Genomic DNA, 16,523 nt, shown 5'->3' with positions numbered 1-16,523 from the left:
AAGCAGTGGATTTTGAGCAATGTTCCATACAAATTGCCAAATTTAGCAATAAAATAAATTGGTTATGTGAACATAATTAGTAGGATGACTACTTAAAATTCAAAACCGAACGTGAATAATTCCAAATCATCTGAGCCACAAATCCATTATTTGTATAGAAGGGGGAAAGTATAGCATTTGGGTTTTATTTTGCCCTCAACCACAATGTTATTCACCATCAAGCTGAACATAATGAAACTTCTACAATGAGTTGTGACAATATTTTAGAGCAACTCAGAGACACACACATACGCGTGCGCACGCACGCACACACAAAGGGAATGTCATAAAGATAAGAAATGTTCGACTGTGAATTTTCATTGCAAATGGAAAAAATCTATAACAAATTTTTCAGCAAATGCCGCATTCCATTATTCTGATGTGTTCTACATAAACCTCTAGCACACGATTACTCCGCGGGGCCTTTTCTCTTTAAATATTCACGATACCTTATTGTCACCCTGGACTTCTCCAAGCCTTTGCTGAAGTTCTTTAATTTCTTCTCCCAGACGTTTATTTCGGTCCTGAGAATCTCTCAATAGTTGTGCAAGATTAGCCTGGAAATACCAACACATTATGAAATACAATCAGAAACGGAGGAGTGGATAAATGTGAGGTTTTATTGAACTTGTAGAGGCTGGTGTCCAGGCCCAGCTGAACCACACGGAGCCCATGAGAGGAAACGTATATAGATGAATGCTGCAGGTGTGCAAATCACGCCACGACCGCATGCAGGAAATGAAGTGGGCCGTGACCCTCAATTTGGGGATGTTCTTTGTTTCCAGAATGGTTCATAAACAAATAATAATGATAATAATAATAAATTGGTCGCATTTAACTTTTTATAAAAAGAAATTAATTAATTAAGAGTTCGTCACTAAAAATCTTGCCAAGTGGACACAGACTTTAATGCTAAAATCTGGGCTAACAATACAGGAAAAGTTTCATTTCCTTGTTTCGATGTTTTTTTTCCCCCTTCAAATAGATCTTGTGTCATGGATGTTTCTTTGCCACCTCAATGCCCAGAATTCTGACCACAGAAGCAGCAGCCAGAGAAGACACGAGTGACGTGCTACAATTTCAGAAACCGGGATCCAGGAATAACGCAACAGTCTCCTGGGCGAGTTTCCCTACCTCCTTGTTCCCAAATAGTCAGGATGATCACCAGCCAGTCCCATCTTTATGACGTCATCCCTTCCTTGAGAGTTGCATCCTGCTCAGACCCAGATCCCTCCTGCCCATGTGAGAGGTTGTCCAATAGCCAGCCTCCCTTCCCAATCCCACTCCAACTCACAACATCACTGCCCTTTCCCCATAACGTGTGGGCACCTTTTCCTCGCTCCTACCCCTTCTTCAGGCTTCCCCAAACCTGGAATGGCTCGCTCTCCCCAACTATGGACATGCTTCGTCCACTCGAACCTGTAACTTACCATTCCACTGAGCCTCATGTGGCTTCCCGTTCTGAGGAACTATTGGTATTTTGCTAGCTGTTATTTGCCCCAATTCTCACCGTGCTTACCATGCTCTTGCCTAACATTAGCAAGAAGACAGCAAGTTGTGGAGAGGCAGAGATTCCATTCTCTGCTTCCTGAGCTCCGGGAAGCCTGTGTTCCAGCCAATGTATTAAAGACTCGTGACGAAGGAAGGAAGGAAGGAAGGAAGGAAGGAAGGAAGGAAGGAAGGAAGGAAGGAAGGAAGGAAGGGAAGTAGGAAGGGAGGGAGGGGAGAAGGAAGAAAGGAGAGAAGGAAAGAAGGAGAGAAGGAAGCAAGTAATCAAAATATGACTCTTGAAAAGGAATCATTCAGAAATCGTCCCACAGGGATTTCAAAGATAATCTTGTAGAGTCCGTTCACATTACTATAAGGGAAGACACTCAGGTCCAGAGCCATTAGGACACTAGGCAACTGTAGTGGCTAAATCTCCACAGACTCCCATGCTGCCACTTTGGAGAATACTCAGTTATGCTAGGTACTAAAAAGCCACTGAAGGTGAAAGAATATAAAAATTAAACCCAGAATGATCCTTGACTCCTTACTTTATCTCATCTCCTATATCCCATCTATCGGGGTATCTGGGGTCTCCACCCTCAAGGTATCCCCCACCCAGTTCACTTTCCCTTCATGCTCCTTGCTACTCCCCATATGTACTGGGCACGACCCCAGCTCAGCGCTGTCACACTGTCTCTCTCACGGGAATGCTCCCCCTCCAAAACACCTCTTGGCTCACACCTTCACCTCTTTCTGGCGCTTGTTCAAAGTTCCTGGTCTCAAGGAGGTCCCATAAACCCCTTCATCTCATACCACCACCTGCCCACCTCCACCCTGTACGCCCAAGCCCCTTCCCTACACAACTCTTTCTTTTTTTCCACAGCACATTTAGCATACCATGTAGTTTATGTTATGGTTTATTGCTCACTACTTATATCCTGTCTCCTCCTTCCTAAAACAGAAGTTACATGAAGGGCAAGGCACTGTGTTTTCGGGGTTTTTTTGTACTTCTTGTATTTTTTTCAAAGTTAGAAAAGGGAGGCAGTCAGACAGACTCCTGCATGTGCAGGACCGGGATCCACCAGGCACGCCCACCAGGGAGCGATGCTCTGCCCATCTGGGCTGTTGCTCTGCTGCAATTGGAGCCATTTTAGAGCCTGAGGCGAAGGCCATGGAGCCGTCCTCAGCACCTGGGCCATCTTTGCTCCAATGGAGCCCTGACTGCAGGAGGGGAAGAGAGAGACAGAGTAGAAGGAGAGGGCGAGGGGTGGAGAAGCAGATGGGTGCTTTTCCTGTGTGCCCTGACCAGGAATCAAACCCGGGACTTCCACACGCCAGGCCAACGTTCTACCAATGAGCCAATCGGCCAGGGCCAGAACTGTGTTTTCTATACTGATCTACCTCAAGCACCAAGTAAAGACCCCATAACTATTTATCTTATTTTATTTTTTAAAGATTTCAGTTATTGATGTTTAGAGAGAGGAGAGAGAAAGAGAAAGGCTGTGGGGAGGAGGGGAAAGCATCAACTTGTAGTTGCTTCTTGTTTGTGCCTTAACCGGGCAAGCCAGGGGTCTCGAACCAGAGATCTCCGTGTTCCAGGGTTGATGCTCTATCCCTTGCACCATCACCAATCAGGCCGTAGCTATTTTTTAAATGAGAGACACTGCGCCTGGAGGCTGCGATCTCAGCCTAGGGAGGTATCTGGAATAATGATGACAATCACCCGTGCTGAAACCAGTATCTGGCACGGAGACTTGCACAGAAAAGTCCACTCATCACCACTGGCTGGATTTAACCAAGCCCTGATTGCTACTCACTGTCGACATTACTCAATAACGTGGTCTAAGTTTTCTACCTAGAATCTGCAAAGCTCATATCTTGTAATAGGTGCATTCCAATTTTCCCAGATTCTGTTCTCAGCAGATAAAAATTTGGTGAAGGATGTGGAAAATTAACTCCCATTTTACAGGGAGGAAAGCAAAGAAAGAAACAACAGCTGCTGTTACCAATGGAGCATTTCTGGAAATTTCTCTCGATGGAATCAGAAAGACTAAATTAGATCCCTGTCCTGCAACTTGCTGGGCTGGGTCACCTTGGGTGAGTTCCTTGACCTCTTGAGTTTCCCCATCTGTAAAATGGAATCACCATACACACTGCATGTGGAGATTGGATACTACAGTTGAGTAATGAACACGGGACACCTACCACAGTGCTTGGCATGCACAGGCACTGCTTAAAGCAGGGGTCCCCAAACTTTTCACACAGGGGGCCAGTTCACTGTCCCTCAGACTGTTGGAGGGCCAGACTATAAAAAAAACTGTGAACAAATCCCTATGCACACTGCACATATCTTATTTTAAAGTAAAAAAACAAAATGAGAACAAATATTTAAAATAAAGAACAAGTAAATTTAAATCAACAAACTGACCAGTATTTCAATGTGGGGCACCGCAGCTGCAGACCGGATGTGCGTCATATGATGCACTTCCGGAGTGATGCTTGCATCCCACATCACCGGAAATAGTACTGTACGTGAGCGACACTGCGCTTTGTGGCATCCTATGCATCTGCATCCTGTGCTCCTCTCACTGACCACCAATGAAAGAGGTTCCCCTTCTGGAAGTGCGGCGGGGGCCAGATAAATGGTCACAGGGGGCCGCATGTGGCCCGCGGGCCGTAGTTTGGGGACCCCTGGCTTAAAGGGTGATTGTCTCCCCTTGATTATGCACTTTAGCTCACAGTGAGCGTTGGGTGGATATGGCCAAATGCCTCCTTGGACACAACTGGCTCCTTTGTGATCCCACCTCTTCACTGTTCCTTATTCATCTATTCATTTTGTAACAAACAAAATGAATTTTTATTATAAGCATCTACTGTGTGCCAGGCACTGTTTTAGACTCTGGAGCTACAGCAGGGAGCAATATGGACAAAACCCTCAGCCCTTGTAAACTTACACTTTAACAGATGATATTACATTAATTACATTGTATTATAATAAAAAATAAATAATGACCCAGTAGCTGAACGATTAGGACTAAGGAGGAAAATAAAGCAGGCAAAGGGAACGGAGTGTGCCCCGGACAGGAGCCACAGAAGACCTGGCAAGGCCACATTGGAACCAAGATGTGAAAAGGGAGAGAGAGTGAGCCTTGTGGAAAGCGGGGGAGGGGGGGGGCGGCAGGACGGAGTTCTAGCTACTGGCTTCCCCCTTCCCCCCCTCCCTCTCCCCTATCCCAGTGAGAACCCTCCACTTTGGAGAGCAGTTCACCCCAGAGACTGCAGTGGAGTGGACAGCCCCTCCTTCCACAGCTCTCCCTCCGCAGCACCAACTATCACACGTGGGCAGCCTCCGCGGTTCCTCCACACAACTCTAGCACACTTTCCAGACCAACCCGGCACGCACAGTCCCTTCCCAGTGGATGGAGGGACAGGCCGAGCGCCTGGCCCGGAGGAGGGGAGAGGGGCCGGCTGCAGCCTGCACACGGGCTGGCATCAGCATCCCACCTGCAGGACGCACGGCGAAATTCACCGTTGCAGCAGCCTGCCTTTTCTCAGACGGAAGAGATGCTCAGAAAGCAATGCTTGTAAGAGTAACAGTGAAAACCTAATAAAAGGCAAATAACGACAAAAAAAATCTGCAGTGTTCCAACCTTGGCTTGAGCCCTTGGGGTGGGTGGATGTTCCCTCACCAACTCAACTGCAGCATCTAAATCAGTACAACTTCCTCTCGCAGGGGGGAAAGACTGGTTTTCCACCTCTACTCTGTCACCAACCAGTAATTCTGCAAAGCCCAATAAAAATCAATCACGAGCCCTGGCCGGTTGGCTCAGCGGTAGAGCGTCGGCCTGGCGTGCAGAAGTCCCGGGTTCGATTCCCGGCCAGGGCACACAGGAGAAGCGCCCATCTGCTTCTCCACCCCTCCCCCTCTCCTTCCTCTCTGTCTCTCTCTTCCCCTCCCGCAGCCAAGGTTCCATTGGAGCAAAGATGGCCTGGGCGCTGGGGATGGCTCCTTGGCCTCCGCCCCAGGCGCTAGAGTGGCTCTGGTTGCGACAGAGCGACGCCCCAGAGGGGCAGAGCATCGCTCCCTGGTGGGCAGAGCGTCGCCCCCTGGTGGGCGTGCCGGGTGGATCCCGGTCAGGCGCATGCGGGAGTCTGTCTGACTGTCTCTCCCCATTTCCAGCTTCGGAAAAATACAAAAAAAAAAAAAAAAAAAAATCAATCACGAGGAAAATGAGTGTAAGAAGGCATCAAGACCCCAAGTGTTTGTTAGATTCAAAACTCATGCTGAACTCTTACTCTTAATTTCTGCACTTAGTTCGTCCAGAAAGAGCAGCCTGCAACCCGGCGCTGGTCCTTGGGCCTCACTTTGAACAGCACCGAGCTTGGCGATGCTCCCCGGTGTTTAGACATTAGGGCAGGGCAGGCCCCCCGGCATATACCTCAAAGGTCCCAGTGACACATAGAGCAGAGGACAGGGCTGCTTCAGGAAACAGTGACTCAGAGACCCAGTGATGTGATTGTCAAACATTATTAACTCTGCAGCCTGGCTAAAAAGAAATCTATCAAAATAAAGCCAGGCGTGTCTACAGCAGCTGCAAAACAATAGTCAATCAGACTCGCCTTGCCGCCAGGTGAATTCTTGGTGAATCTACACCAGCTTTAAGGCTGACCCCAGGGGTAGGCTGGGGTCGGGGGCAGCTTCTGGCTTTAAAGAAGGTGACGTGTAATTTTCTTTTACATCTCACAGGCTAGATTACTTGTCAATGTACAATTCTTTCCTATTCAGCAGACCTTCCACCTCCTCAACTCCAAAAACAATAACTTTGAAAACTAGAAAATGACTATTCTGATACGATGCCTAACACCTGAAAGAATAAAAAAATAAATAAATAAAGAGTAGTACACTTTAAAGCACTCAAAAGAGAGGAGAAAAGTTCACTCGATTGTCTCGACCAAAAATAACACCCGTGACTCACACACATTCACTATAACAATCCATCAAGTGAACATGCGACACTTCCTTATAATTTATCAGCTATGCAGGGCGTCTTGTCTCTGCGTTACTGAGGAGGATTCTATGACCACTGGTTTAGAATAGCAGCCCTGGGTATAGGAAATGTCAGGGAAAAGGGGGCAGGCGCTGCGAAGGATTTCACAGGGAAACAAAACAACACCGAGAGATTATTTCCTCTAAATCTCTAGGGAGCGTAAATAGCCAAACATGAAAAGGCTTAAAAAAGAAGGTCTCTTTTCAATATTCAGATCTAGCCGGGGCCGACAGTAAAGGTTGACATTTTAGCTCTGATAATAGCGGAATGCTGAATGCGATGGAATATAGTGTACAATCCATATATATATATATATCTGTGTCACTCTTTTTTTGGGGGGGAGGGGTGTAGAAGTTTATCTATTAAAACTGGGATGTGGAAAGGAGGGCGGAGAGATCTAATGAAAACGCAGGGAGAGCTGAGGCTCAAAGTATACGTATTATATAGCTCATGGCTCTCCATTCCACTGCCTTTGTACTGGAAGAGCTCAACCCCAGTTACAACCGCTGTCTGCAGGAGCCCCTGGCGGAGGCCAGCCCCTGCTGTGGGAACGAGGGGGCTCACGGAAATGCTCCCTGCACGGAGAGGCAGGCAGCAGCCCCGGACAGTGGTGAAGGCAGAGATCCGCGGGCTGAGAGCAGTCCAGCGCTCCCTCCGCCTTGCTGCAGAAACTGTCACCCACGCGGATCGGTCCTGTGGTTCAGGGGAGCCTCTCCCATGTTCTTCAGGCCCTTCTGTGCCCTAAATTAGCTCCTGCTTCTACCGCTCTCCCCATTCTTTTTCGAAATGTCACAAAATATGTCAGAACAGTTTACACTCTGGACGCAATAAATTTTTTAAGCTTATAAAAAGTGATGGGAGGTGTTTTGGTTTATTTTTAATGATACATCACACTTGGCAGCGACAATCACCGTTAAGGACTCCTCTGTTTTCAATGATCCCGTAATCAAGGCTGGCTCCTAAGGAAGGGAGTTCAGGATGCTAGCTGGAAGAAACGGCTCTAAATCTTTGAAATGGGGAGAAAAGGATCCACAATGTACCATTTTTTTTCTCCCCGATGTAAGAAATGAAAAGTGGATTATGAGGGGATTCAGAATATGTCACTCCAAAATATACTACTTTGTCATAAGGATTATTTTGAGCTAAAGGCAATTGAGAACCAACAGATACAGACAGTTCTCTTTCTTCCCATTTTCTGCCTAAATGCAGGGCCTACCATTCCTTTTGTGAGCACGTCCCATCGTCCCCAGGACCAGGAAGAGGAGCACGCCTGGGGCCACCAGAGATGGGAAGTGGGCACAGGAAACAACCCTAACTAAAATAACCCTAATCTCCCTTTAGTGTCTGGTTACTTTCCCACAACTCACCACCTCTTGAAGCCCGAACACCCTCCCTTTTGTTAGAATGGTATCTAAGCCCCTACATCTAACCACTTCTTTCAGTTTTCTTTCTTTTCTGTGAACTTCCTTCCACGTAAACTATTCATACAATTATATGCTTTTTTTTTCTCCAGGTAACCCCTTTCTGGTTAGTTAAATTCGCAGGCCCCATTCACTGAACCTAAAAGGGCAGTGAAAAGACACTGATAAAAAGTTTAAGGTTAACCTTCCCACACGTGCTAGCCCAGACACTGGGCGGAACCACAGGGCTTCAGAGTCTTTCAAGGATTCAGGCCAGCGACCAGGGGGGCGAAAAGGCAACATTCCAGGAACAATCCCTCAGTCAGCTTGAATCTTGGTCATTTGTAGAATGAACATCATTTCAGTTAACCTGACCGTGAAAAGGTTACTCTCCATCGTCATGTTAACACCATGCATCACCCGAAAGCCCTGTACCTTACTCCTTAAGTTGCTGGTATAACAAAACTGGAATTCAAAAATCAGAGGGAAAAATCAGAGAGAGAGACAGAGAAAGAGAGAGAGAGAGAGAGAGAGAGAGAGGGGTAAAACCTTGACCTAGGCACTTACTTCCTAAGAGAATGAGAGAGAAAAAGAGACAGATCAGATTTAGAAAATGCTGCTCAACTACAGGGTGTTAAAAAGTTCGATACTCTGAACCCCTTAAACCCACACCTTCAGCAGGGGAAAGCACTACATTAAACAACAATAAGTAAAAAAAAAGCTTGATGCAATATCAAGCCTACTTGAGAGGTGTGATTGATAGCAAATTTAATTGCAATTTCTACTCGGCTGCTTTGGTATATGGCGACTCCTATGTTAATAGTAATAGAGTGAAACTTGTTTTTGCTGAGCAAGGGCCCCCTATTCATAGCAACTGCCAAAGTGATGACCTTGGCTACAGCGACAGCTTTCTGATTTACAAGAAAACAAGCACCCGGGAGATTATTCCATACATATTTTCTTGGCTGTGCAAGGAGCCCTCAGCAGCCTTACTCCCACCTCATAATCTCAAAACACACACTTGCGAATGCATGCATTTCCAGTCCACAGGCAAACACTCTTCAATAGGTTTGGAGGTTGCTATTTAAATAAATGTTTGCTTAATCTTGGTCATTATGATTCTGCATCTGCCACTTAGTAGCTCCCTTAACAGCTCCCAAATTCTTTAGACTCATTGAGCCTAAATTTCCTCCTCTACAAATTGGGGGAGGTGGATGCTCTCACCTTCCTTGCAAAATTGTTGCTAAGATTCAAAGGGCTTATAGCCAGAGGCATTTGGGCTCGGAAGGAGTTACCATTATGTTTTGGAAGATTTCCCACAGGCTGGACCCTGGATGTCTCTCCAGTTTCCCTGGTGTGACAGTAAAGTGTACTGTTCAAAGTGTTATGAAAGAAACATCTCAAAGCACTGGAGACCTTTGAAGGAAGTTTTAGGTTCTGAGCATCAAACCAGGACACAGATACAAAGTTGCTCTGATATGCAGTCACTGGGGACCAAAATAGGATTGACCAAGAAGACTTTGCTATTGAAGTAAAAGGCTCCCTCCCATCCCACAAAGGGCCACTCTATGCTCTGATTTCTCCAGGGTTGTCATCCTGGCGCATGTCAGCATCTAAATAAGCCATCACTTTTTAAGGGAAGAAAGCAAAGCCTCCCTCCTGGACTGAGAGGAATGCCTCTTGTGGTATATCTGCTTGAAATCAAAACCGGAAAAGACAAGGATGCATCTGATAATTTTTTTTTTCTTTTTCATTTTTCCGAAGCTGGAAATGGGGAGGCAGTCAGACAGACTCCCGCATGCGCCCGACCGGGATCCACCCGGCACGCCCACCAGGGTGCGATGTTCTGCCCACCAGGGGGCGATGCTCTGCCCCTCTGGGGCGTCGCTCTGTTGCATCCAGAGCCATTCTAGCGCCTGAGGCAGAGACCACAGAGCCATCCCCAGCGCCCGGGCCATCTTTGCTCCAATGAAGCCTTGGCTGCGGGAGGAGAAGAGAGAAACAGAGAGGAAGGAGAGGGGGAGGGGTGGAGAAGCAGATGGGTGCTTCTCCTGTGTGTCCTGGCCGGGAATCAAACCTGGGACTCCTGCACGCCAGGCCGATGCTCCACCGCTGAGCCAACCCGCCAGGGCCCGCATCTGATAATTTATTCAATGAGGAATTTGCATGGGGAAAATGTGCTGCTATGATTCCCCCGAAATTCCACTTTATAAGAAAATCAACCCAAGATCATTTAAACTCTCCTTTGTCTTTTTTTGGAGAGACTTCTTGTTCAGCAAAAGAAAACTATTTGCAGGGTTGTCTGAGATCTTCTGTTGATCTCTCGCCACAGTGCAAAGAGGTGCTCTCTGCACAGTTCTGCCCGGAGTACCACGAAGAAATTTTCATTTCAAAACTCCTCGAGAAGCTATTAGTGCATCACTGTTGTCACGATTTCTTCACCGCTTCTCTAACGGCTGATTTACCATTGGAAATTGAGTTGTTTTAAAAAGGATTCTATATTCTAAAAGAAAGCCTCGACAACTATATTTCTAGAACCACAACCATGAAAGTTCTGGTCTGTTCTCTGAGGAGGAGACAAAAAAAGAAAGCAGGAAAAAATTGTAGCCAGCTTGACCTGTGGTGGCGCAGTGGATAAAGCGCCGACCTGGAAATGCTGAGGTTGCCGGTTCGAAACCCTGGGCTTGCCTGGTCAAGGCACATATGGGAGTTGATGCTTCCAGCTCCCCCCCGCCTTGTCTCTCTTGGCCTCTCCTCTCTCTGTCTCTCTCTCTCCTCTCTAAAAATAAAAAAAAAAATTAAAAAAAAAAAAGAAAAAAAAAGAAAAAATTGTAGCCAGATATTGTTTGCTACAAGAAAGAACACTGGCATCAGTAAGAACTCCTGGGTCAGTTTCTGGTTCTCCACCACTCTGAAGCAGAGGGCATTGGATAAAGAATGTAATCTTCGGACGTTCAGAATGGGTGGGATTAAACACGAATTATGCTTCCTCTCCACTCAAACATTCTAAGAATCAAATGTAGAACAACAACAACAAGCCTGAACTCAAACTCTGAACCACAAGTGAGGAGATCTGGATTCTGGTGCTGCTCCATCAACCTGCTCGCTGACCCTGGACAAGTCACAGGAGAAAATAAAAAACAGCCCGTCCACGTTTGCACTCACCACTGAAAATTCACCAAGTGCATGGAAATAAGCATTACAAGCATTATCATATCAGTTCCTCATAAGAACTTGATGAATGCGTCTCATAATGATATTTATTTTGAAGAGAAGGAAATTGAATCTTAGAAAAGTTATACAAGATCGCCCAGCCAGCAAGTGGTTGGGTTAAATTTGAATCTATGACACCCATAATGTGTCCTTGAGACTTTGTGAAAGCCATAACTTGACTGTGTGACCTTAGAAGATAATTGGGAGATTACACGTCCATCCATCCATCCGTCCGTCCGTCCATCCATCCATCCATCCATCCACCCACTCATCCAGCCAGCCAGCCAGCCATGCATGCATATATATTGAATAGTTTCTGAAAAGCACAAAGTGATGCAAAGACGGAGTATGTGGCACTGTTTCCACTTATATCTGAGGAGAACCCTTAGTACATTTAGAACAGCAGCTCTTAAATGCAGCCCAAAGAACCTCAAGGAACCACAGACAGGCTGCAGACTGTGAATCTAGGAAATTGGATGCAGACATTTTTGTGGGCATGTATGTATCCCATTAATGGAGCAAAAGCTCATGGCTTTCATTATATTCTCAAAAATATCTCTGATTCTCAAGAGTATGAGAACCACTGGTCCAGAAAAACGGAACTGAAAACCCTACTTGCAACATCTCATTTGTTCCCTATAGCCACGCTACGTGGTGGGCACCACTTACTCCCATCTTAGAGGTGAGAAAGCTGGGACTCAGACACCCCAAAACGACCTTCCCAAGGCCACACATTTACTTTGATGGGTGTCATTACAAAGGCAATTAGTGAATAGTGCTCTCCTGGTGAGTGTTAGGAGACCAGGACGGGAGCATATCCAACACCCCCAGTTAGATTCTAGGCGAAAAGGACTTCTGTTCCATGGCTGGGTTCTCCGGCTCTCCTGCTGCAGGGAACCCGTGTGGAAGAAAGCTCACGCTAAATTCAGGAAGAAGCTGACATTAAAATCGGCACAGAGATAGAGGGGCCAGATAAAATACAAAGTGCCCAGTTCAATGTGAATTTCAGATAAACAAGGTTTATTAACGTTTTAGCACCAGCATGGGACATGCATTTATACTGAAAAAGTATGAATTGTCTATCTGAGGAGTCTTGTACTGTTACATGTACTTTTATTTGCTAAGTGTGGCAGGTGGAGAGAAGCAGTAGGTGATGACTGTGCAGCAAGTGAAGCCTGCACCACCTCTGGAGTTGGTTCTGTAAGGCCGTTGATTCCTCACTGTCTAAGCAGTGTAGGATTTCTGTCCCTTGCACCCCAATGCATCCTATTTCATACAGCAAGTCAGTGGTTCCCACCCCAGTAGGAAGGGTACAGAGTGTAAGCTCAAGGCATCCTACTAACTAAAGGGAAAGAAACACAATGCCATATTAAAAGCTACAAAGCCAGTCCTTAGAACATTGAATTTGTTTGTTTGTTTTATTTTATTTTGTTTGATTTTTTTTTTTTTAGAGCCATAAGAATGCAGCTTGACAAACTTACTGGAATTCATCAGATTCTCCTCAGTCAATGTAGATTTTTTATTATACAGTCACAAACATAAACTCCTTTCCACTGTAAAACTCCTCTATGAATACTAACAAATTCTAAAACCCTGACTGAGATGACTGCTCATAGCCACCAAAAACACACACAAGAAAGCACCACAGGCGGTGGCGCAGTGGATAGAGCATCAGACTGGGATGCAGAGGACCCAGGTTCGGGACCCCGAGGTCGCCAGCTTGAGCGCAGGCTCATCTGGTTTGAGCAAAGCTCACCAGCTTGGACCCAAGGTCGCTGGCTCGAGCAAGAGGTTACTTGGTCTGCTGAAGGCCCACCGTCAAGGCACATGTGAGAGAGCAATCAATGAACAACTAAGATGTCGCAACAAAAAACTGATGATTGATGCTTCTCATCTCTCTCTGTTCCTGTCTGTCTGTCTCTATCTATCCCTCTCTCTGACTCTCTCTCTGTCTCTGTAAAAAAATAAAAGAAAATAAAAAAGCACCTCATAATTTCAGATTAAGGATCCCAATTATTAGACATTAATGATAAATTTCCATGTAATTTTGTTTAGGTTAAAAAATCACTTGACTCCACAGAAAAATCTGACTTTAGATCAAACCTGCAACATTGTAAAGTAATCAAATAACATAGCAAGGAGGTTAAGGGAGTGAGTAGACCCGAATGACTGAATGGGTAACCACAGGACTGAATCACTATTTAAGAGTAAATGTGTATGTGTGTGCAAGCACACGTCTGGGCATACTGTTTATACAGCACCAAATATCACTAGGTAATGAATCCAAGGAGTATACATGCAATGCCAGGTATATGATCAATGAACAAAAGCAGGATGTTGAGTTATAGCTATGAAGAGATCAAATAAATCTGTCCTTATTTGCATCTACCAGTTTGGAAGCCCTGATCTGGTGCAGAGACTTCCCATAACATAGAATACACTGCATTCACACCACCATTGCCTGGGCTCCCTTCAAGCCCATAAAAGGCTATATATACATCAGTCAGGGTATGTCAGTATAGAACAACTGTGAAGTTAAAAGTTCTAACAAAGGTATCTTTGAGAAAAGCAATATGTATGTATGTATGTATGTATGTATCTATGTATGCAACTGTATTAAAGGAAATTTTATGCACAATATTCCTAGACCTAAGTATATGAAAATGTTAACTGTCTCCAAATTAATCTATAAATTTAACAACCCCCAAGTCAAACACCAATAGGTATGAGTTTGCAGGCAGGGGAATCGGTGGCCTCAGAGGAGGATGTGATAAAAGGTTTGTAAGTTTACCTTCCTGAAGGGAAGGGCAAAGGGGAGGAGAGGAGCCTGAATAGATGTTAAAAGAATTATAAAGTAAACACAGAATAATATGTACAACCACAGGACTGTATGGAAAGCTCAAAGGAACAGAATAGAGAGTCCAGAAACAGACCCATGAGTATATACAAGGATCTACTGAGTAATAACAGTGGGCATCTAAAATTTGCAGGGACAAATTGAATTTGTCAATAGATAATGTTGGCTACCATTTAGGAGCAAAGAACATAAGTGGCTTGTGAGTTTTGCTGGTAAGATGGTTTTTAAAAGTCTGAAATGCTGGTGGTGTCCACCAATGGGTGTATGGATAAAGAAGATGTACGTATACATAGTGGACATTACTCAAGAATGTGAAAACGTTGAAAGCTTACCATTTGCAACAACATGGGTGGACACAGAAGGTATTAAGCTAAGTGAAATAAGTCATAATAAGAAAAATGCTATATTCCCTCACTTATCTATGGAATCTAAAGAACAACATAAAGGAAGAAACAAAATAGAAACAGACTGATGGTTGCCAGACGCGAGTGGGTTTAGGGGACTGAGTGGAAAGGTGAAGGGGAGTAAGAGGTGCAAACCTGCAGTTAGAACATAACTAAGTCATGGGGATGTAAGTACAGCGCAGGGAACAATCAATAATATCACAATAATGGTGTATGGTGACAGACGGGTCTGACACTCATCGTGGTGACCACATCCTAAGGCATAGAAATGTTAAACCACCAGGTTGGACACCTAAAGCTAATAGAATATTGTGTGCTAACTACACTAAAGTTATCAATAAAATAAAATACAAAATTTCAGACTTTAAAAAGTCGGAAATGATAGAAGATGAATGGTAAAAGAGCACCATCCGTGGAACAGGAAGCTCAAGTCCTAGAGCCATCAACCTCGACTCGTGGTTCCCAGCAGAGGTCCCCACAGGAAAGGGAAGGCGGGCGAGTGGGGTGCCCCTCCCACCCTGCTGGCCTTCAGCGGGTGTCTCTCGCCCTCCACCCAGCCCCAGCCCTCCCTGCAGTCAGGGTTTTCCCTAACACCCACCCCCCCAGGAGTATAAAAGAATCCCGGAAAATAAAAGATTTCTCTATACATGTGGGATTCCCTGATCTCCCTAACTGTTCTGAGACGCCAATGCGAACCATCTGAGTGTTCTCCAAGATCAGGGATAAGTCTTACCTGTTTCCTCTTCTCGGGCGGAAGTGACGGATCGCCATCCTACAAAGAAACAGGTGCTGCATTTTATTTATTTACTTACTTATTTATCTACCTATTTATTTATTTATTTATTTATTTATTTATTTATTTATTTAAAAGTACTTAGATTCAAGGAACTGAACCAAACTATGAACTAAATCCAGACCCTCCTAACTTCCACCCTCTACAATCATCAATGTGCTGAACCAAGCTCAAATATGCTTTGAAAAAAGTAAGTATAAACTGAACCAGACTTATTTTGGGAAAACCATTAAGGAATCAGTTCCATTTAGAACCAAACTTATATATTTTCTAAAACTATGTGAACAACAACAGCAACAAAAACCTGGATTAATCAAAATTATTTTTGAGCAGAGCCCAACTTAAATTTCATTTGGTTTGAGTTGAGTTCCTCTTTAAATAGTTAGATCCAAAGGAATATTAATGGCTACTCATATACACATGAGTTTTCTCTAAGAACAGAATAATTTTGGAGGGTGGGGGGAAGGATAGGCTCAAAAGAAAAGAAAATTAACTGAGAACTTCCAGTCTCATCAGATTTTTTATCTCAAAAGGATTCAGTTTCTCTCCCTTGTGTGTCATCTAGGAATACATATACCTCAGGTGCATGAATAAACGCTCAATCAATGAGAACACTTTTATCTGATGCTGTCAATTTGTCTGTAGGTCAACACCATTTTAACCTAAGGACTCTTTCTACACTATTTCCGTTCCAGGACAGTGCAATGGTCTCAGCACAACTGGTTAAATGTTAGCAACAGTGGCAGCTCTTTAAAAGAGGTTATATCCATGAGAGAAAAATGAAGACCTAGCTGGCTGGTTCAGTGGTAGAGCGTTGGCCCCGTGTGTGGATGTCCCAGGTTCAATTCCCAATCAGGGCACACAGAAGAAGCAAACATCTGTTTCTTCACCCCTCCCCCTTACCCACCCTTTCTTCTCCCACAGCCATAGCTCAATGGGTTTTAGGGCATCAGCCCCAACTGCTGAGGATGGCTCCATGGAGCCTTGGCCTCAGGTGCTAAAAATAACTTGGTTGTGAGCATGGCCCCAGATGGGCAGAGCATTGGCCCCAAATGGGGGTTTCCAAGTGGATCCCAGTCAGGGTGCATGAGAAAGTCTGTCTCTCTATCTCCCCTTCTCTCACTTGGAAAAGAAGAATAAAAAATGACGAATGCAAAAATAGTACTATGCCGTTGGTATCTTCCATTTTGCTACAATTTATATTCTTAAAAATCTTGCCATATAAAACCCTAGAGAAAACTTAAATGCTCATGATAAGAGAAAAGTAAAAAAATTACGGAA

At 44.8% G+C, this 16,523-nt stretch overlaps 1 protein-coding gene across 5 annotated transcripts in view; it reads right to left on the bottom strand.

Moving 5' to 3' along the window:
* Positions 1–16,523, bottom strand: part of CCDC149 (coiled-coil domain containing 149) — a 107,328-nt gene that overhangs the window by 49,921 nt on the left and 40,884 nt on the right. For 4 of the 5 annotated variants that reach the window (XM_066279954.1, XM_066279955.1, XM_066279956.1 and 1 more), the window contains exons 3-4: positions 15,183–15,221; positions 489–596 (exon numbers count right to left, since the gene is read on the bottom strand). In XM_066279954.1, coding sequence (XP_066136051.1) covers positions 489–596; positions 15,183–15,221 — 147 coding nt within the window. The remainder of the gene's footprint in view (positions 1–488; positions 597–15,182; positions 15,222–16,523) is intronic. The other variant, XM_066279958.1, reaches the window with a different exon arrangement.

Source organism: Saccopteryx bilineata, chromosome 5 (assembly GCF_036850765.1).
Source record: "Saccopteryx bilineata isolate mSacBil1 chromosome 5, mSacBil1_pri_phased_curated, whole genome shotgun sequence".
Lineage (NCBI taxonomy): Eukaryota > Metazoa > Chordata > Mammalia > Chiroptera > Emballonuridae > Saccopteryx > Saccopteryx bilineata.
The sequence above is the reverse complement of the archived record's forward strand: the minus strand, read 5'-3'. Positions and strand labels throughout refer to the sequence as shown.